Source organism: Aphelocoma coerulescens, chromosome 1 (assembly GCF_041296385.1).
Source record: "Aphelocoma coerulescens isolate FSJ_1873_10779 chromosome 1, UR_Acoe_1.0, whole genome shotgun sequence".
NCBI classification, from domain to species: domain Eukaryota; kingdom Metazoa; phylum Chordata; class Aves; order Passeriformes; family Corvidae; genus Aphelocoma; species Aphelocoma coerulescens.
Window position 1 is genome coordinate 25,203,460 of NC_091013.1, and position 21,555 is coordinate 25,225,014.

Below are 21,555 nucleotides of genomic sequence, written 5' to 3' on the forward strand. Positions count from 1 at the left end.
GCTCTGGCAGTATTTATGTGATGTTTACTTGCTGAGACTGTGTTGGAACTGTTGAATAGGACTGTGGTTTTTCTGACTCTAGCAGATCTCCTTGCAGGCATTTCTTCAGTGATGACACTTATTTCATCTAGCCTTTTCTTCTGGTAGTATATGTGTGCTACATGGATAAGTGTTTGGGAGTTGGGTAATTTTTTTTTTCCCTGAGAGTTACTTGGCATAAATCAGTTTTCATTTAAAAACTGAGGTGGGTTTTTTTTTGATTGATCACCTTGAGAAGTAATGACGTCAGATTTGGTTGCCCAGACCCATTAGAAAACAGAACTGGACACCCTGCTCTAACAGCCAGCTTGACCAGCATTAATTGTGTGTTTCTGTCTCTTACACTCTGTCAGTTGAGCTGTAACTGAACCTCTCTGTTGTTTTGATCAGGACTGGTGTCAGACTAATCGACCTTAAGTGGCCCTGGCTGCTGCCTTTTCAAAATTGACACATTGTGGTGATTTCAGTCTTTGTAGTTTCCTTGTTGTCCTGCATCCAGTCATCTTGGTCTCCTCAGCTCTTCTAAGAACCCATCCCTAGCTGAACATGCTACAGCCTCGCTGAACAACAGATCAAAAAAAGCTTCATCCTCATGCAGATAGAGTGCTGTGCATGTTTCCAGGGAATAGAACTGCCCACCTTCTCAGCATATAGCTGACTGTTCAGCCATGTGCAGCTAATCGAGGCCTTGTAACATTGCCACTGGTTGTGACTACTCAGTGCAATGTAAAGGCTTCACCCCCATGGTCCTTAAAGAACTGCTGGAAGTGTCTTCACAGCAGGGCTCAGACATTCAGTGGGGGATGTTGCACTCGGGGAGCGTGAAGACAGCAGTTTTATTTTGTTGTTCTAGGAGAAGGCTGGGAAAAGCATCCTTGTGTTGATTTGGCAGTGTGCCGGTTTGTCTTGATGCCACTGTGGGATTCCTTCTTATATTTTAAAAGCTTTTAATAATGACTGTAATTCAGAGATGTTTTTAAATCCTTTTCCCATTGCCTGTTGTCATGTTCATCATCCTTTTATTTTGAGATGTTCTTTGATCTACCAAGCCTCTGCACAAGAATTGTGTGTTATATCTTTCCCTCCTCATTCGAGGGAATTTCCTCTAGTTCTGCTTCTTTGAAGGTATTCCATGGATTTATTTTCCAGCATCTGTGTGCAGAGTACAAAGGTCTGCTTTTGTTGTTGCCTATGAGGTAGTCTGCACATATTTGAGACTTACTTTTTAAAACCACAAACAAAAGACCACTTCTTTTTTGTTGTTTTTTTTTTTGTAAATTTAGCAGAGTATTATAATTGGCCTAGTTTGAGGAGATCTTGCTTTCCTGTACAGCTCAAAAATGACTGGAAGGTTGTAGGGCTACAGAATAGTGGCAGATGGTGACATACAGCTAATAAGCAGGGGCTTGTGCTCAGCTGTCAGTCAGAAGGCCCCAAAGCTTTTGAACAGAGGATTTCCATCCTGCCTCCTGCCAGGAGTTCAAGCCCTCAAAGTGAAAATCTGGTGAGATAGCATCTTCAAAGTAGTAGAATTAGAGGTAATTTCTCCAAAGCACTGTATTTAAAATAAAACTGAGAATAAATCGTGCCACCTGAAAGGGCATACCTTCTTCAGATAGCTAACTCAGAAGGGCATTACACTTGTGAAATTTGACATTAGCTACTGCTCACTGAGAAACACATCCAGAATCTTAATTTGAGAGGGGGAGGGGGAAGGGGAGAAGAGTGATTGGGAAAATGAACTGCTGGCAAGGCTGCAGTGGTGTGTGCTGTGCTCGTGGTGACTAATGAATCTTTGCCCTCTCAGTGGCAGCAAACACGCACAACTGCCTGGCCTCATGAGCCCCGCAATTACCGCTGGAAGAATCGGTAGGAGATGGGAGTGAAGTGCAGTTCTTTGCTGTTGCACATAATGAACTGGAAGGGGTTCATTGGCATTATGTAGTTTTTTACCATTTGCTATTTAGGAAGATGTATCTGCAAGTCCTTCCGTTCAGTGCAAATTTTTTCCATTAGTTTGAAAGATAAAAATTGTTATAAATGTTAAAAATACGGACAGTACTCCCTCTAAAACACCTGGGCTGCTCTGTTTATACACTTTGGAGAAACCCAGCCCAGGCTTGAGGTAAGAGCTGTTGCCCAAGTAATGCCTGGTCTTGCTTTTTATCCTTTGCCTGTATATTTGGCATGCTCAGCAGCACAGAAGTGATTGTGTGCACAGTCCTGAATCCTGCAGTAGCTGAGTGGAGATGCTAAGGATCATCACTTGGCCAATCATGATTCTGCCAGCTCTTCCATTTTCCTAGGAGAGGAAGATAAATCTGTCCTGGGGTTTTTTTCAGAGCCAAGCAAAAAAAAAGAAGCTAAGGGCTAGGTACATACCCACAAGAGAGTATGGTGAAGGGGAGCAGAATTGATGCTGTTTTCTTTTTGTGTGCCTTATATGTCCTCTAGGCTTCTTGCTTGGGCTTGTTGAGAGTGGATAACAGAGGAGTTAAATGTAGTGAAACCATTTGCGTGTTCTTCATAGTTAAAGCTGCACAGAGAGATCAGTTTGACCAAGGTCCTTTGTATATTTAAAATAGAAATGTAACATCTGATACCCTGACACAGCCTGTCCACAGTGACACTGCTGACAGAAACGTACACGGATGGTGAGACTCAGTTGATTGGCAGAAAAAGAATCCGTCTTGCATGTGGTCTTTACAAAGCCTAAGGAAAAGACTGTTTCAATAAAGTATTTTCATGATGGACATGGTAGAACATTTGAGATTTTAGTCCTATATTGCGTTTGCTTTTTGTAAACACCTTGGTTTATATTTGCAAACTCAGAGACGCTGAAGAGTTGTGTTTGTGCAATGACTTTGTGAGGGACCCAGTCCAGTTTGGGGTGATGGCTCATTATGGCACATGAATAACTAAACTCACCTGTGCAGCCTGAGTGAAGTGGAGAAAGTGTGCACATTGTGCAATGTTATTTGCAAAGGATTAAAAGGTAACGAGAAAAGTATTTTTTAAAATGTTAATGCAATTTATTTTTTTTTAAGAATAGTGTATTTCATCGTATTCTACTGCCTGTGTTAAGTCTCTCAACTATTAGTTGCTGTGTGCCTCAGAGGGTCACCGTTGCAGCTGCAGTGCTGTCATTGTAAATGGAGGGGGAAAAGCACATGACTTTGTTTTTGGTTTGTCTGTTCATAGTACTTGTGTGCAGTCACGAAGGAAGCAGCCGGAGATGTGGTGGACAGGGGGACCTCCTTTCTGGTTCTCTTGGAGTCTTGGCACACTGGGCATTTGTTGCTGGAGCTGAAAAAACAAATGGGTATGAATATTAATTAATAACTTAATTGCTGTGAGTCTGTGTTCACCTGTGGCAACTGTTGTAGACCTGCTATGTGAATTTCCAAATGAAATTGGAGGTTTTGGTAAGAAGATATCCATGTACTTTTCAAAAGTGTAAGGGTGTTCTAGAGCAGTCTACATAACAGTAATAATTTTAATAAGACAAACCCTTCAGTAATCTAACATCTCCCAAGTCTGGGGCAGAAGAAGAGCCTCTGGATCTGTTTGCAAGGATATTTATGTATGAGGTACATGTTTTCAAAACAATTGAATGTAGACAGTATGAAGGATAAATAAGTGGTGGTCATTGGCAATAGCATCTCTGTAATTCAAAAGATATCTTGTTTGCCTTTGTTATTTCTGTTTTGCTGAATCGTCTTGCATTGTGCCTGAGTAATTCAGTGGGGCAGGTATTTTGAAACTTGCAAAGAAAATACAGTTTCAAAGAGAGTAATTCTTATAAGGCCAAATGGCAGTCCACTTTGGTTGTACATAAAGCAGCCATGCAGATGGCTGTTGGCTGTTTAGTTAAATTATGTCAATTCCTGTCACACTAGCTGGTCCAGGTAGTCATGTAGTCTTTCTGTGAAAGCAGCAGCTTTAAATAAAGTTGAAAGGAGCATAAGCAATGAGGGAGTTAACAGTCTCTCTTCTCAGTAAGTAATGAGTTCTGGAAGCTTGAGGAGTGGAGACCTTCTGTAGTCCTTGGGATGCTGCATGCAGGTGCACAGCATCAGATGTGCATGGGAGTTATCCAGCCTGTGCCTGTGTTACCACAGGGACACTGCATGAGGGGCCCCGGGGGGAATGAGCGACCAGTTGAACCAGACTTCAGAATTCTGAAATCTAACATACACAGTCTTGGTTTCCTTTGTCATTCTGGGTGTCTGAAGTTGTAGCTGCCACTAAAGGGGGAATTCTGTTTTAAGTCCTTAAAAGAGTGACTTCATTTTTGCATGGGGTACAGCACAGCAGTGTTAAATTGTTGGAAAGATTAGCAAACACAGCATGTGTTCTCCAGGCTCTCCTGACTTGAGCTCCTGTGGCTTTTCTAAACAGCTTGCTCAGAAACTCCTTTATTTTATAGATGAAGGGAAAGTGTAATTGGCATCAGCGATGCATTGTGTCTCCTGCAGTGGTGTTAAGGTGACCCTTCACAGGCACCTGCTGTACCAATCCTGCCTACCTTGTGTGTTGCAGGAAAGAAGGAGCTTTTTGGGTTCAGTGAGTCAGGGCATCTGCTTGGAGACTGCACTGCAGGCAGTCCAGCCAGTCTTTCCAGTTTGTGCCTGGCTCTGGCATTTCACGGTGGGTCTGTACAGAGGGATTTTCAAACACTGAGATTGCACTGGCTTTCAGGGCTGCTACTGGTACAGTAGGTAGGGTTCCTCACTTAAAATAGAGAGGATGCTGATGCCTTTGGAGTATGGTGCTTTAGCTGTCTTGAGCCAAGGAGCCTGTGCACAGCTCTTTTTTTCAGAGCAGTATTTGGGCATCCAAGATTAAGTCTCAAGGTCGCTTGAATACTCCTGCACCTTGATGAGTATATGGAAATTCTGCTTAGGTAACACCTAATTGTAAAGTCATGTCCTGCTTTGCCTGTGTTTTACACTGGGATTCTTCCCAAAACTCTCACTTGGCAGAGGAGTCAGGAGGTCCTTAGTGTCTGCCAGGCAGCAGTGGTCAGCTGAGGCTGAGCTTTGTGAGGTTTTTGATCAGCCAGAACCTGGAGTGCAGCGCTGGCTGCTGAACTATTCTGCAGTCGTTTTCTGTTTTAAGGTAGCAGAAGTGACTCCCATGGCCCAGCCTGTGAAAAGGTGCTCTGGAGGTGGCAGCTGGAGCTGGCTCTGGACTGTGCTGGCTTCTCAGGGCGAGGTTCAGCATTAGAGAGAGGTCTGTTCTGGGTCCACTCTCTTGGGCAGTTCGTAAGTGTGTAGGAGGCATTTCAGCAGTGTGCCTTAATTTGTGTTGGGGTCTTCACCTGCCACTGTACCCCTTTTAAGCTGATCTAATGAAAGCCCTGGAGCAGTCATTATGGCCCTGTTGAAAATCATCCATCTCTTGTCTGCATCCCCAAGACCTTTCCCCACTCCTGCAAGACAAAACTAAATGGAGTTACCCAGTGAGTGGAGAGGAAAGGGGCATGAAAGGCTGTCAGGTGAGACTTCGGCCTTCCTCTGAAGGAAAGCATGAATCTTCACATCAGTAAAGCTAGACATGGAACACCTTACCCACTTTTTAAGCTTGTGTTGTCCTTTTGCATGCTTTGGCTCTGGTGGTGTTTCTCACTCAGTCACATGGGTAGGGAAGTATTTGTTAAAAAAAATTCAGAGATGCTCTGCAGTGGAAGAGTCTGAGAAGGTGTTTGCTTAAGAGGCCTTCCTGGTAATGCTGACCAACATATATATACAAGTACAAAGATGATGTCCACCACCTTATAAATTGCACAGAAATGTTTGTATTCTCTTTATAATGTTGGGTTTTGGTTTTTTCCTTTCAGTCAAAATCCCTTTCTAGTGGCTGCATTTGGAGCTTGCTCTCTCACAAGGCAGTCTAACCACCAAGCCTTTCAAAAATTCGGACGTTCAATGACAGCCTCTGACATGGTTTCAGAAGTTGGAACAGCTTTTAACAAACTTTTTGAAACCTGAAGCTAAAACAGCAGAGAAGAAGAAAAGGAAGAACAGTGACTGCAAGAGTAATTACATGTACCGTAGAATTTACATAATGCACCCTTTCAAGTGCTGTAGCAGCATTGGTATGTTAGGTAGATATTTTTTATTTTTAAGAATAGAAAAATATGATTAATGTAGATATTTTTTAAGAGTTTGGGATACAAAAATGTTTTGGCTGAAATAAGCTGTAGTTGCAGATCTGTTATAATATAATAAAACTAAACTGAAAGTATTCCTGTTCTTTTTGATAGTTATTGAGCAATAACTAAATTGTGAAGAGCAAAAAAAATGCACTTGATATTTAGATAAAATTCTTCCACCAGCTCAACTGAATTTCTTGGATTGCACCAAGGTTGTCACTTGTCATTCTTAGACCCTCTGTCTAGAATTAGCTACTGCACTTCATTTTTTGCCACGCTAGTATAGTAAGAAGCAAGAAGTAAGCCTCTTTGGAAAGGGAATGCATGAGAGTTGCTGTAGATTTTGAATGTAATTAGCTGCCTTTTCCCATTCCCGGTCCCAGAGGCAGCATTCACTTGGACAAGGCACCCCTTCCTATAATGTCTTCTTGTGTTACTTTTTTAAAAGGCTCCCCCTTGGCAGAATGAAGATACTATATAGGTATCTTAGCAGTAAAATTCATTAAACAATAACTAGGCTTACCTGAAAAAGAAATAAATTCCTGTTTCTTTTTCTGGTCTTGACTCATCTGGAACTGGATACGATGAACTTATCATTTGGAGTGAAATTATCATTTGGAGAGGTACTAGGCGGCGCAAGGAACTCGGTGATACCCAGCAGAACTGGTTCAGCTCTCAGTGATCATGGGAGAGTTAAGTGCTGTTAAAACTCCAGTTGCCTGCTGGGTTAGAGCTCAGAGCAGACCAGCACACAGATCCGTAGGTGGGAAGTGATGAGCCAGTGGGAATACAAGTTGAAGGAACAAAAGGCAGCCCACGGCACGTACCTGTACCTTCATTAGCGGTGTGCAGGCAGCGTACACTGCAAGTCAAAGGCAGGAACAGAAAAAGGGTGGTCGATGTTTGAGCTTCAGGTGCAGTACTTAGTACTGCAAAAAGCAAGAGTTCTTAGAGCAAAAAGCATAGAGGCTTTTGCTTGATCTTTGCAGGACAGACAGACACTGTCAGGGCCACACCACTCTGGTGCACTGGCAGAGCAGGCAAGCATTCGGTGTAAAGCAGAACTTTGGTGGGATTTTGCACAGGACCATTCCTTAAATTTTTGGAGATCTAGTCAAAGCTTGTGGGGATTAAGCCACAGTGGAGAGGGAGGCAAGTTCATGCAAAGCAAATTTAAGTGGGTATTGCCCTTGAATCTCCAATCCAGCTCCAAGTGTTCCTGCTCATTAAAGCGCCGGAACAAGCACGTAACGTGTCCGGTTACTGCAGCAGATGTTGCCTGTTCAGCACAGCCACTCGTGCAGTGCTCGCAGCTTGAACGTGGTGTTTCACAGACCAGTCAGACTGTGTTCTCATTCCCTGCAAGAGCTGCCTGCAGAAAGCACCTGGAATCAGAAAGGCTACTCCAAGTATTTCCCTTCAGCCCTTAGAGTTGGTATTTCTGGATGCACTGTGACTACTACCTCACCCTGACGCATTTTTTCTTTTTAAACGAGTTACCTATTTTTAAAATAGGTTTTTAAGTGTTTGCTTGTGTTGCTCTATGAGGGTTCACAGACTACTCTTCAGAGATGAAGTTTTAGTGTTTAATTTAAGCAGTTTTGTAAACTGTCTACAACTTTGGGCAAACTTAAGCTATTATTTCCCCCCCTTAAATGTATTTGAGAAACCTGACTACTTTTAAATGAAATCAGAAAGTTAAAACTGATTTTAAAACAGCTACTGCCTTTCCTTTAAAATAAGCAATTTTTTCTTGTAATTAGAACATCAGTGGTATTATAATCTAAATGACATTTGTAAGTGAAGTCAAATCAATTAACAGCTCAGTACAGATTTCAACAGGCCGTGTTGGTTTTAAAACTACACAGAAGTTGTAACTCTGTTATTCACTAATGTATACAAATTGTTACAATTTTTAAACATTCTGGAAATGTAGCAGTTTCTTTTGGTAGGAAATAAAAATAATAGCAAACTGACTGGACTTTGTTTGGTGTGTGCCAATCCCATTTCACACAGCAGCTGAGCTGCCTGCTCCCCATTCACTGTGTTTTGCTAGAACAACACTGCCACGAGCACATGTACAATACCAGCTGTGTCAAATAAGCACCTGCCCCAGTGCTGATGAAGTGACAGCCCATGCTTCTCTGGAAGTACGGATAATGGACAAAGGGAGCAGAAAAAGAGCTACACATTTTATTCTCAGTATAAAAGAAAGCCTTTATCTTTTTGAACAGATACTTTGCAAACACACAGGTGCCTTGTAGATGAACCCAGGTTCTTGGTTTTTACGTTTTCATAAATTGATTTAAGGGAAGTGCACGTACTAGGTTAAGTACTAGCCCCATATCAACACAGGCCCTGGAGCACATGTCACCGCAGGTGTAAGAGAGGCTTCTGCACCTCTGCCCACAGCCACAGCAGCCAGGGCCAGCAAAAAGGTAACTGAACAGGTGAAAACTAAACATACTAATTTTATCTTCCCACTTCTGGAGAGATCCTGAGCATGCTGCACTCCCAGTGGTAGAGCCATCTCCATGTATTCAGTGCAGAAGCAAACAGAAGATACCTTACAGGTACCTTACAGATACCTTCCAAGCCTTACAGGTAACTGGATACCATCATATTACAGGTAAAGGTTTCACAGGACCAAAGCAGCACCACTGCAGTATGGAAATACTTCAAGGTTAAAAGTATCCCCCACTCCTGTGTCTGAGAGGAACAGAATTCTTAAACCAACAGGTACAAAATAATTTGCTTTCACCTTAAAGACAGGCCTAAGTTCTTACCTCTGCCTTCACTATGTTTAAATTCTGTGTCAGGTCACCAACACAGGGTGAGGGCAGATCACAGAGTGCTTGGGGCTGGGGCAGCTCCTGCAGTAGAACAGACCCATGTCTGTGTAAGTCAGTGCAGCTGCTCCCATGCTGCCTTGTATTCTGGATGCTTCCACCACCTGTGCTGCAAGGCCTGTATTTATTTACCAAGCAGTAGTGCCAACAGTTTTGCTCAAATTACACGCTATCATTTTTAGCCATTCTGTTCAACAGATTTTATTTTGAAAGAATTAGTATTTACAACAGTTGCCAAAGAAGCTGAAATAAAAAACAAGTCCAAGGATGAAGGATCAGCTTTTTTTCTCAGTCTGCTTCTCTGTCTGCCCTCCTTCCACAATCTCCCAGGTTGAAACAGCAGCTCTGTCCTGTAAGAAAAAGTAAGCAGGTCAATCTCACCAGTCTGAATCACAGGTTTTAACCAAGATTCACTCAGCAAAGCTATTCATCCAGTGGCAATACAATCTCACAGGAATGCCACTGCTACTAATAATGCTCACAGCTGTAAAACAAAATCAGACAATTTTTTGCAGCTCAGAGGGAAGAAATACACAGCAGAAATGTCACCTCTTCAGCACAGGATGCTGCAGAGGGGTGTAGCCTCTCACATGAGTAGCTTCTGCTCAACTCATGCAGTTGTATTTTCAAGTCTCATGGGCTCATGTTCCTGAAAAAACACACTCAATACGTAAGAATATATTGCTGAACGTGTTTGATCTTCTGAACTTGGGACAGAAGCCTATTGACTTTAGCATCTGTAATGAGATACTGTCATACTTTTGAAAGGCAGTATTACAGCTAAACTGAACATTCTATTTAAAACCAGCTGTTTGATTGCAGTAGTTGAAAATAAAAGTTAATCTGAACATTGACACATGATAACGTGCCATGAGTGCTGACTCATGACAGTGGCTGGAAATGTTGAATTTTTTTTAACATTGAAATAAAAACTTTCTGATGCCTAAATACCCAGTTACTACATTTCACTTAGTAGCATAGCTTCCAAGCATGCTACAATGCCAAGAAAAGACACGTGGATTTTTTTAATCAGTCTGCTGCAAGTTACGTAACTTCAGCCAACATCCTTTGCGTTGAGCAACCTGACAGAAGAAACCAGAGCAGGGAAATCACAAGCTAGAACCTGAAGGAGAAATTACCCTTTCTACAAAGCTGATTTTTAAGGAATTTAAGCTTCGACTTGAGCCACCCCCTCCCTGCCCTGCCTCAAACCAGAGGGGTTCCTAGTTGGCACTGGGTGGAGCTGAGGCTTGTCTGCTTCATCTGTTCCACTGCTTTTCCTTCTGCACATGGACTTGAGAAGTTGCTGGCTTGCTTGAGCCTCGCGTGACAGAGGGCAGCATGCTGGCAGAGGTGCTAATGAATGCACAGTGTGAGGCTCAAAAGTTTTGTGGAAATGAGAGGCTGGGTAGAAATTAGAAATTCAAGTAACTTCCTCAAGCACTTACTAGGCAAGCAGGACCCCTTTCAGGGGCTGTTTTACTGGGGCATTTTTGGCAGGAGCTGACCCAGCCAGGCAGACTCATGATGAGCAAAAGGGTGGGGAGAGCCCTGCTTTGTGTAGGCCATGCCTTGTTGCACATGTGCTTTGGTGAGCCTGTGTGAGGAAGTGCAGAGCTGCACCACTCAGTTTACAGGACTCTTTGGGATCTGCAAAAGCAAGGTGTGAGCAAACTTCACAGCACCCCTCGGGATACTTTCACAGTATCAGCAAAAAAAGCAGGAGTTCAGCTTTGGATGCTTGCTATGTGTGCTCGTAAGTGCATGTGTGCTTTGTCTTCTGAAGCAATCTATTCTGGGACAGATTATGCTGACCTTCAGGTTATTACAAATTTTTTTAAATAAATGGAATGGTTTGAATCCTGGCTAATTTGTGGGGTTTTCAAATGTAAATCCCTTTAAAAACAAACCAAAACAAATCTGTGAAAGGATGGAGGTGGGGCTGCAGCATTTTTCCAATAGATGAAAAGGCAGGCCGCTTCTCCAAGACTTTGTCTCAGCACAGTTGTTTGGATTTGCAAACTCGCTTGACAGATGAGTTTAGTGGGGATTTACAAACAAGTTAGAGGAAGCAGATGTTCCAGCTTCCCTTTCCTTTCACAGCTGCAGCTCGGCACCACCACCATGCTCTGGCCCTCACCCCGGTTTGTGTCGGCGCGCTCGCTGTCATCCGAGAGAGGAGAGCGCCGACCACGCTCTGCTGTAACAGGAGCGCTGACGAGTGACAGCCCTCACGCTCGGCAGCTGCAGCGGATGTGTGCTGTCACTCCCTGACGTCACTGTGCTTTCCATCCTCCCACTGGTAAAACCATGGAACCAGACTTGCCAGGATCAGTTCCCAAGCAAAGGAAAAATGATCAGCATAAACTGGATGGAGGGAGAGAATGTGGAGGATTATTCTGTGCCCAAGGAGCAACGCTGACACTCGCCTCGTGGAGGCAAAAAGGGCAGTGACCAAGAGGAAGTGGAAGAAGCAGCACTTTAAAGAAGTAATGCAGCTCCCTGGAACCAGGAGGAGGCAGTAATGCCGTAGAGAGTCTTCTCTCAAGCCAGAGATGCCACTGAGATAATGGAAAGGAACACTGGCATTAGGTGTAGGCTAAAAGTAGGAAGCAGGATGGAGAGAGGAGTGGTACAGGAATCGGGCAAAGCCCCTGTGGCTCAGAACAGTTGGGAATGAAGCTGCTGAAGATGGAAGAGGCTTTCTCATGGAGACTTATTTTGGGTGGGGAGGATAGAAGGAAGGCCTTATTTTCACAAGTCATCTCAGTTTACTTCCCAGTTCTTTTGCAATCTTTTTTAAGACTCCACACATTACTCACACCCTTCCTTCTGGAATAACTTGGACAACTTAGGGTTTTCTGAATATTATGGGATTTTCAGTGGCTTGCATGGAGACACCAGGCTGAAGGGGAGCAGAAGAGAAGGCAGCAGTATAGCCAGACAAGGGCTTGACTTTCACCTCCTGCTACTGCAGTCACACATGGAGCAGAGCACACCACCACAAGCTGCTGAAGGGCAATGAAGGACAAAAATAAGTGTTGTCTTAAAAAGTGACTGAGACTCTCACAAAGAGGGTTACTGTCTTCTACCTTTATGTGGATTCCAAAGGCAGCAAGGTCTCTGCGCAGACTGTCACAAGCCTCCAAGAGGGGTTTTCTCTCCTGCATTAGCTGCTTCCTCTTTTCCTTCTGCTCCTGTTTGGGTTCCTTGGCTCCTGCCACACCCTCCCCTGGCACAGCATCAGCTGCTTCCGGCAGAGCCAGCGCGTAATGACGGACCTTCGTGCGGAACCTCACCAGCTCCTCAATGACACTGGAGAGCACTGCAGACTTGTCTCCTCCCACAGGCACCTAGAAATCAAACATGGTGCTTTACAAACATCTGAGAACGAGATTAAAAAAATCAACCCCATCTCCATAGCAATGTGAGGCCTTATCACCTCTCTTGGTTGTGCATCTTCCATATATTGGTAGAATTAAAATGTCACCATCTCACTAATGCCGGACAAAAAGCTACAGTGGAGTCACACTTGGAAGTAGTTCAGCATGTTCCTGCACAAGAAAGCTTTTACCTTGGAGCAGAGTGCTCTCACATGAACACAACACATAACCCAAGTGGGGAACTCATCGCCACAGGAAACCTCCCAGATGCCAGAAGCGTGCATAACTTAAAAAGGGATCAGACAAGTTGATGTAAGAAAGGCCTGGCAATAGGAATCCAACACAGCAAGGGAAGCCTAGCCACCAGTTCAGACAGCTCCTTGGCTGTAAAAGTCCAAAGACAGAGAATACATCAGCCCTTTACTCTGTCTTTGTACCTCCAGACCTCCTTCAAGAAACACAAACCCAGAAAAATAAGTATTTTGGCTTTAAGTCTCTAGTCTATCCTATCCTTTCCCTTTCATCTACAGAAAACCTTCCCAAATCCACAGAACTTTCATCTGATCCATCTTACCCAAAGTTTCAGCCACTCAAAAAATCCTGACAGAGCTGCAGCTACTGCACACAGAGTGTTGTGGGTGTTTCCTGGCTGTAGTTGAGCCCCTTCCTCCCCTCAGCCACCTCCAAGCTTCCTTGGCCTCCTCTGGCTTGGCAGGAGTCTCGCTGGTCAATGCCTCAGGAAGGGAACAGACTCACTCCTCCTACAGAGCCCTGCTCCAACAGCTGCCAGGACGGGAGCTTGGGAGTCAGCTGAAGAGGAAGGCCACTCCTCAGCAGTGGCACAGCCAGGCTCCTGGTCTCGCTCTTGGCAGAAAGACCATCCCTGTTTCTCAGTAGAGGCAAACTCCCAAGGGGGAGGAAAAGGACAAACCTCCAACAAACAAGAGGACACCAGTGTGGTGTTTTATCATTATGACATGAGAGTGGGAGCACAAAGCGCACCAAGGCCGGGGGCAGCAACATCATCTGGGAGAGGAAGAGCAGCTGAGTAATTAAAGCCAGAGGGGACTGGGTTTAGTCAGTGAATGGCAGGATGGGAACGAAAGGGAGCAGAGTTTCAGAGGTCACTGACAAACAAAGAGGGGCAGGAGGAGGAGGTGACAGGGAAGCTATTGAAGATAAGAGTGTGAAATGCAGCAAATTCCCCAAGCTTTCAAAACATGTAACCATACTAAAGAAAAAGTTTGAGATTGAAGAAGATAATAAATCTAAGTGCCAGAAATGGACCATAGTAACCTGTGCCAGGATAAATACTTAAATACAGAAGGGAAAGACATGATGATGGGAGCAAGAAACATGCCTCTACAAACACTGTTGCAAGAGTTCAAACCAGGCACCTACTGGAGTGAGAGCCTTCAAAAGGAGGAGCAGCTTTAGGAGATGAACTGATCTGATTTCCACATAAATCACTGTGCAGCCTCTCAGGGCTGATCCCAAATTTCTGGCCCTTGCTTACTCCACAGAGTGGCCTTGACTGCACCTGCAATACACTTAACACTCTGTACACTTTGGCAGAGCAAAAGCTTCCCAGCTCTAGAACACACACGATGGTTTTCACTCATCACCTTTCCAGAGGGATTCATCTTACCTCCCTGTGGATAAGATCTTCTCTTGCCAATGCAGAGGAAGAGACAGGTGGTCTTATTGTATACAGCCACCAGACTGAGATGAGCTATCCCCACCAAAGACTTCAGAAGCACAGGCAGCTACATTAGGCTGTAAGGCTGATCAGCTGAGATGAATCCCAGCCCAGGAGCAAGACAGACCCACAGGCCATATGCAAACATCCAAATGAGGGGGCCCAAACACCACTCCCTGTATCCTCTGCACTGTTAGCACAGCAGTGTCCAGGCCAGGCAGCCCTCTCCCACACAGCACACACGTCAGGAACCACTGTGGTCAGGAACTGCTCCTGGCAAGCTGCATGCCTGGGGCTACCTGGCTAAGGGGCAAGAAAGGGTGGATGCTGGGCTGTTGTGGCTGGTCTCAGGGTCAGAGAACAATCTTTACACCATTTTTTTTACTAAATTGTGGTAACCCATGGACCTTTCTGAAGATTTTGACAGATTAATTTACTGGAAGCTGAAAGAGCAGGGGAACAGAGAAGAGTCTGATCAGTTGCTCCTTTCTTGCCTGTGTATCTCAAACTAGCATCTACTGCTGATCCTCCTGCCACAGAGAAAGGGACTAGCACAGCCTACAACAAAGAAAAGCATTCAGATACTTGTTTCAGCAAAAATATAGGTGCAGCAGACACCTGCATACAGACAGCCCAGAATCTGGAGGAATGACTTTGCCATCCAACTAACAAAGAAATTTAAGTGTTTAGTATGCCACTACAAAATAACATGCAAACCACAGGCTATGAGGAGTAACACACAGCCAAATCACATCCAGCCACCGTTTTGAAAGAACTTTTGTGAGAAAATCCATGGAGGTAAACTAAATAAATGCATTTACCGCCATACTGCCTGATTGTCAAAGGACGAAAATTGTTATTTACATTCTTAATTCTCTTCTCCCCCTCCCCAAAATAAATTTTTGCAGAACAGTTTCTCTACAGAAAGTTCTCCACTACTGTGCATTCAGCTCCATATTTGAGCAGTAGAGGAGCAAAGAACAGCCTGCTATTGTCCAACACCTTGTGTCATTTTAAATGCTCCCTTTCCATACATCAGGATATCACCTCCATATTGATGACTCTTCTTCCCGTTCAGTACTTTGCTTTGAGCTTTTCTCTCCCTTTTTTTTCTCTCCCCATTACTATCTTTCCAAGAACTAGTTATGTAAGGGCCCCATTCCCAACTCATTGTCCTCCCCTCCCCATACCTCAAAGCAGAGCAGCCCCTCTCCCTGGCTTTCTGCAGAGGAGTGGGACCCCTCACAATTGCAAATATTTGCACAGCTATCAAAGCCAGCCTGAATGCAACTATCAGGGAGAAGAGGAATAGCTGGGGCAAAGCCAGACACATAACAGGGCAATTTAAAGGCCTCCAATGCTAACTTTTTCTTGTTTCCTTCCTCAGTCTTTCATTTCCACAGCACAATTGGTGCAGAAGTCACACGGGAGTATCCAAGAACTAAAAAGCCCACACTTTGTTCCACCTGCTCATACACTCTCCTAAAACATCACAGGAGAAACTGCAAGAGGTGCAGAAAGGTTTACTAAAACCATAAATAACTTTGTTACATCTGATGCTTTCAGAAAGCATTCCGTGAAACGTAACACTGGGGCTGCTACCATATACTAGAACACATAGAAGATGTATTTCATTACCTGTCTTTCTCCAAAGGACATCCCAAGGGCATTGAAAAAGCCTTCTATATAGGAAATAATGCTTCCATACACAACAGAGCTTCTAGGAGATCCAGCATCCTGTTTAGAAAACACTCAAAAGAGATTGTCCAGTCAATACATATTACAGAACCCAGCATCTCTCTGTAGCCTAGTCCACAAGGGAAAACTATTACTAATTATATAGATCTACCTCCACCAGAACACCTGCCTAGACAGGCAATCTTACAGAGATATAAAAGCACCTCACAGCACAAAGGGAAGGGATTTAAGTAAACGAGGGAAGGGAAGAGCTTATCACCAGCCTGCACAGCGAGGAGAAGAGATGTGTGAAGCTGCCACACATTACATGTGTGCAGTAAATTAGAACTAAAAATAGCACTTCTGGGCATGAGAGGGCTGTGTGTATGGAAACAAAATAAAAAGAACAAAATCCCAGAGTCATGGGTACCTAGAATGCAAAAGATTAAAAAGAAATAATTCTTTGAGTATCTTATTGATTTGATCCATGTGGAGACTGCTTTGAGATAGCATATGGCATTTTGTCATGCCCTGGTAGCACCAGCAATCAGCAGCAATAAAATAAGGATTAAATGACAGACTGAAGAGCAATTTAAGGGACTAACCCTTGCCTAAAAGATAAGAGTGATGACATGCACAAGCAAATCTGCAGCTAGTACTGGATTTTATCTGACATCTTCATTAGGGCCTGAAATAAGCCATAGTCTAAAATGTATAGGAAGATCTGAACTGGGAGGAGCTGGAGCAGGCCACTGGGAGAAAGGAATAGGAGTGTGCCATCTAATGTGAGAAACATTTAGCAGGAAGGCTAAAGAGAGGAGTAAGTAGTCGTGGATTTACTCACAGTTCTTAAGGAGAAAAACTACACTCACAGCCATAAAGTGGGAACACTCCAGACAGCTGGGCTGTACCCAGATAAGCTCCACCACCCCAACCAGAAATCTGTGTCAGCTGCCCCATCCCATTTTCAACAGAGTGACGGACAGGAGGAATTCAGAGAGAACAAGCAGTGACTGACAAAATGAGGGTACTTTTATCTAGGAGTGGTAATGCCATTACAGATCCCTGCTGCAAAGTGTTTCAGGTCAGTGATTTGCTCAGAGAGTCATTTTGTAAAGATAAGGCTAAGGACAGAATTTACAGCCAATGCCAAAACAGGACCAGAAGGAGGCAGGATTTCTAAACCAACAGACTAATCCTCTCTTAAAACCAGTTACTACCATGTACACATTTCTTTTACTGCACAAACATGGTGAACATGATGACACCAGCACTCATGGAGCACAGCAACAAGGCTGAGATGCTCGCCTTGAGTGACAAAGGGAGCTGTTGGTAAATGGAGAACCCAGAAGTGCTTCAGATAGTGTTTATTGCTCAAGTCTTGTCCTTACCAGATGCTTTCTTTGTGCCAGCATGAGAGATTTTAACAGGGTCTTAATGTGCCAAAAGCCATCTGAAGACAGACTCATGCAGGAATGCTGATGCCAGTTACAGTCTGCTAACAGCAGAAACCATTCGGTCCCCAGCGCTGAACTCGCCACTAAGACTGCCCAATGCACCTGGGGCTGCCAGCCAGAGCCCCTGCAGCAACCACCCCACCACCACTTCCCAGTTCAGCTTAATTTCTGTGCATGGATATTTAGCAAAGAAGCAGGGTAAGAACACAGAACCAGCAAAAAAATTAGCAGCATGTCATAACGGCTTCAGGCCTTTCAAAAACCTTAGAGATAAATAATATAGGGCAGCAGGAAAGAAACATCCTCTGGACACAACGAAGCACAAAACAATAGCCATGCACAATTCCTGTGATAGGGTCAGGACAAATGGGCTCCATTAAGGTCAACAATTTATGGAGCTTTGTTTCTGCTGGTTTCGTATGTGAACAATAAACTAATCTGTCTGCATTAAGCAGTAGGACAGTGGACAGCTGTCATTTTCTGATCTCTGTATCCTAATGGGTTACCTTAGTAACAGCCTTAAGCTGTCTGTTGCCATGGTGAATGAGGTCCATAATTGCTGCAACAGCCCTGGAGGTGTCAAAGTCATCTGCAAACGCAGCCTTCACGGTTACTTTTGTGTTGGCTAGCCTTCAAGAAGAAAAGGTAACATTTAAGATAAGACAAACAAGATGCCAGCAGTATGCTGAATTCATCAGCCATTCAGCCAGAGGGAGTCATCGAAAGGACACTGCCATCTCCTTCCCAGCTGTCCTGTGATGGGCAGTGCTGCACTCATCAGGGAGAATACATCTTTCTGCTGTGAAGGGAAAAACTTGATGCATGTAAAAATCCGAAGTGTTACATCCATTCAATACATAGACATGGTTAATCAGAGGGGCCAACAACAACACAGCAGTTTGCCTTAAATCATTTAAAAACAGATGGAAAATGAGGCTGATATTAAGCACATCAAAGATCATACTGAGTTCTGCTTTTTTTTCCAGCAGCCCATTTATCATGCTAACGGCATGCTTCTCTTCCAAAGGCACATCACAGGCAGCACTCCAGTGCTAGGCAAGAAAGCCATCCTGGTATTGGCCAAGAATCCTGTTATCAGGATCTGACTCACAACCAAGCACCGCTTCCTCCTTTCTGAGGAGAGCCCAATCCCAAGGGACTCCACTCACCACGGCCCAGATGGAAAGGTCCAGTGGGACCATTTGTGTAACAGCGCCAAAAGCCAGTGGGCAATCAGCACTGATCACCACAGAACCAGTGCCACCAGCTGCAGCCACTTGGAGAGGGAGCTGAGGAGAGCAGCAGGGATAAATGGGGAGCTACAAACAGCTGCTGGCAGCGTGCTCCCATAGACAGCCAGGCAAACCAGAGCTCCACAGTGCTGGCCCAAGGATGCCATTTCCCAATAGAGCTCAAGGAGCAGGCTCAGCTGGGGAGCCTCAAGCTATCCTAGCATCTCTGGAGCTCTCCATATTTTGCCTGTTTCTGAATGTTTTTGCCTGGAATGCCTACCTTCCCTCAGATCCTGGATGGCTGCTGCTCTAATTCATTCCTCCCAACACCTTCCCCTGCAAGCTTCCCCCTCTCCACTGAGTATCTAACACATTGCTAATTAAGAGCTTTGTTTCATTTTGGTTGTTTTTACACCTAGGGATACACAAGTTGTGCCCTCCCACACATCCCCTACTGATTATCCATTTCACCTTCCTCATGCCTCTCAGCTTTATCTTGCACCAACAGACCTCCTGCTGAAGGATTTGCTTTTGCCAAATACTACAGCTAGTTAATGCAACTCCACTTTCCTGTAATGTGCTCCAGTGCCCCTTGCAACCCTCACTCAGTGCAGCCACAAGCTTCCCCAGCAGTGAGGTGCCTGAGCCACAAGGAAGCTGCCTCTCACCTCTACAGGCTGTCTCACCTCTGATTCTAGAGCCCAGAGCTGCCTGCACTAACCTTGCTTCAGGGCACTCAATGCTCCTCCTACCCTGACTCCAGAGCACCATGCTCCTGCTCTCAGCTTTGCACCCAACACACAGCACATCTCAGTCCTGAAAATAATTTGGTTTTCACAATGGACTCCAAAGGACTCTCCTCACCATTGTAAGGGTCACAACAACTGTAATGTCTTCCTTCCCTGTGACATCCCTGCCCATGGCCAATCTCTCAGCAGCCCCTTCTCTCCTCTGCTGCACACCACAGTGCCAGCCAGCTGGATTACAAATTCACATGCCCGAGATGTATCACTTCTTCTCCAGTCACTACTGCCCAGCCCTGCTTACAAACTGGGGAGCCTCACTGCTCCCATAGCTTTGCCTCCTACATCGCTCACAAGGGGCAAAGATGCTTGTGTTAGGACAGGCACACTGGATAAGTAACACAGATTTTAAAACCACAGTGAACTGAGTGTAGTAGACTATGAGCAAAAACAGCTGGCTAGAAAGAGAATTAAAGAAACCCCTGCCCTTGGTTTTTGGGCTGCGAGGGAGGACTGCTGCTTAGTCCTTCTTGTCCTGCTTTTTAAACAGAACCTCTGAGCCTGTCAGTGAACTACTGCTCACATCATCACCATCTTTTAAGATACAGGAGGTGCACTTACCTTTCCCACAATATGTCTTCTGTAACAGGGTCACACACCAGCTGTCCTTTTATATAAGCATTTGCATCTCTAATAAATGAGGAGATCGCCTGAAGAAGGTTCTTTGCATCTTCCATGCTCTCATCACTAAATTCTACCGCTAAGGAAAAAAGAAATTAAGGCATTATGATGGAGAGAATGTTGTCTGTCATACATAGGAACAGTATTTGGAGACAAAGGAGAAGTTTGTTATTATTTGTATAGCAAACTTCTTACAATTAATTGCACATTTAATTAAAAGCTCTATTCTTCATGCACACCAGGTGAATTAAATCAATACAAAAGACAATCACCACATATGACGAAGTACAACCTACTGGAAAAAGTATCAAACTGATTCAAAAAGTTGCATCTGAAAGTTTACTGAAGCAATCACTATTTGACTTTAATTTTTTTCCATTACTGAATCTTTCTGCGAGGTTATCAATCCAAAGCATTAAGATTTAATAGACTTCTAAGCATTCCCCCAGATTTAAGATGGCAACACCTACCTCTAATTTTGTGCCTATTCTAATTTAGGTAGACACAATCTGTATTTGGAGACCTCCAAAGAGGCCTAACCCTCACCACTGACTCTGTTTAAAGGGCTGCTTTACCAACATCTAAAATCTAGATGAACCTAAAATTTGTGGACTAGCTCCTAAATAATTCCCTCACAGTATCAAAGCTAAACTGACCATATAATTTTGAGAAAGCTATTCGTAGAGAAAATATAAATTGCTTAAACTCATATGGGCATATCTAGAGTGGGATTCATCACACTCAATTCATACACATCAAAGCCTCTTATGGCCACTGGAAAGAAAGATAAAACCTCAAGGTAAATGATCCCTTGCATCCAAAGCTGAGCTCTGCTTTACAATGAGATGTACTGTACAGGAATCCTACAGTGCTCCTCTTCCACCAGCTGCAGAAACATCAGACATCCCCACTGCATTCAGGGGGACTTTAGCTTTGGCAGGCAATTTCACTTTGGGAACTTCCAGCATCCACTCCTGCTGGTAGGAGTTCAGCAGACTCCTCTCGCCTTGCCTTCACCCTCAGAAGTGCAGGTGCCAGACTAGCTCCCTGTCATTTTTACTGGGAATTGCTATCAGTGAGAGGCTTTTCTTTATTTGTACAGTAATGTGCAACCTTCTGTAGAAGAGCTCTTGGACCCCACACAAGGGAGCTCACCTGGCTTCAGTGGAAGTTGTGTCCACCTAGGCCAGGCCTAAGTTTGAATACATTCCTTCCCAGTATCACACCGGAGCCATTCATAGCCAGTGCAGTATTGCCTCACTGTCATATACCTGACCTCTGCCATAAGGTACATCCAAACTACAGCTTCCAGCATATTCTTAATCTCCTCAGCACTGAGCATCACCCACAGTTTGCACAGAAATCTCACCTCTGGCCCTGCTCATGTTACATCCAACTGCTCTGCAGAATTACCCAACGCTGCCCAGACAGACTCTTTAGAGCAGACAGTCTTACCAAGAGGGCAGATCTAAGAGGGCAAAAGCAGCCAGATGTGAGACCTGATCTCAGTTCCATTAGCCTAAATCCTAAGGAAGCCTAAGTGTTTAAACAGACTTTCCACAGGATTTACCCCTGTATAGCAAAGGCGTAAGTCTGGACCTGTATTTGTCAGGTTTTTCACTTGTGTGTAATTAAAAA

The 21,555-nt window shown here is 44.3% G+C and overlaps 2 protein-coding genes across 14 annotated transcripts in view; one reads left to right on the forward strand and one right to left on the reverse strand.

Annotated features, from left to right (window-relative positions):
- Nucleotides 1-6,288, forward strand: part of NAXD (NAD(P)HX dehydratase) — a 50,469-nt gene extending 44,181 nt beyond the window's left edge. For 5 of the 6 annotated variants that reach the window (XM_069004018.1, XM_069004045.1, XM_069004025.1 and 2 more), the window contains 2 exons: nt 3,241-3,361; nt 5,882-6,288. In XM_069004018.1, the coding sequence (XP_068860119.1) occupies nt 3,241-3,361; nt 5,882-6,032 (272 nt within the window). In that variant the 3' untranslated portion in view covers nt 6,033-6,288. Of the gene's footprint in view, nt 1-3,240; nt 3,362-5,881 lie in introns of those variants that run through there. The other variant, XR_011148305.1, reaches the window with a different exon arrangement.
- Nucleotides 6,289-9,230: 2,942 nt separating this feature from the next.
- The window catches only part of CARS2 (cysteinyl-tRNA synthetase 2, mitochondrial), a 43,846-nt gene continuing 31,521 nt past the window's right edge, over nt 9,231-21,555 (reverse strand). For all 8 annotated transcript variants that reach the window (XM_069004079.1, XM_069004071.1, XM_069004105.1 and 5 more), the window contains 5 exons: nt 19,858-19,996; nt 17,768-17,891; nt 15,766-15,864; nt 12,138-12,398; nt 9,231-9,395 (listed from right to left, as the gene is read on the reverse strand). In XM_069004079.1, coding sequence (XP_068860180.1) covers nt 9,321-9,395; nt 12,138-12,398; nt 15,766-15,864; nt 17,768-17,891; nt 19,858-19,996 — 698 coding nt within the window. In that variant the 3' untranslated portion in view covers nt 9,231-9,320. The remainder of the gene's footprint in view (nt 9,396-12,137; nt 12,399-15,765; nt 15,865-17,767; nt 17,892-19,857; nt 19,997-21,555) is intronic.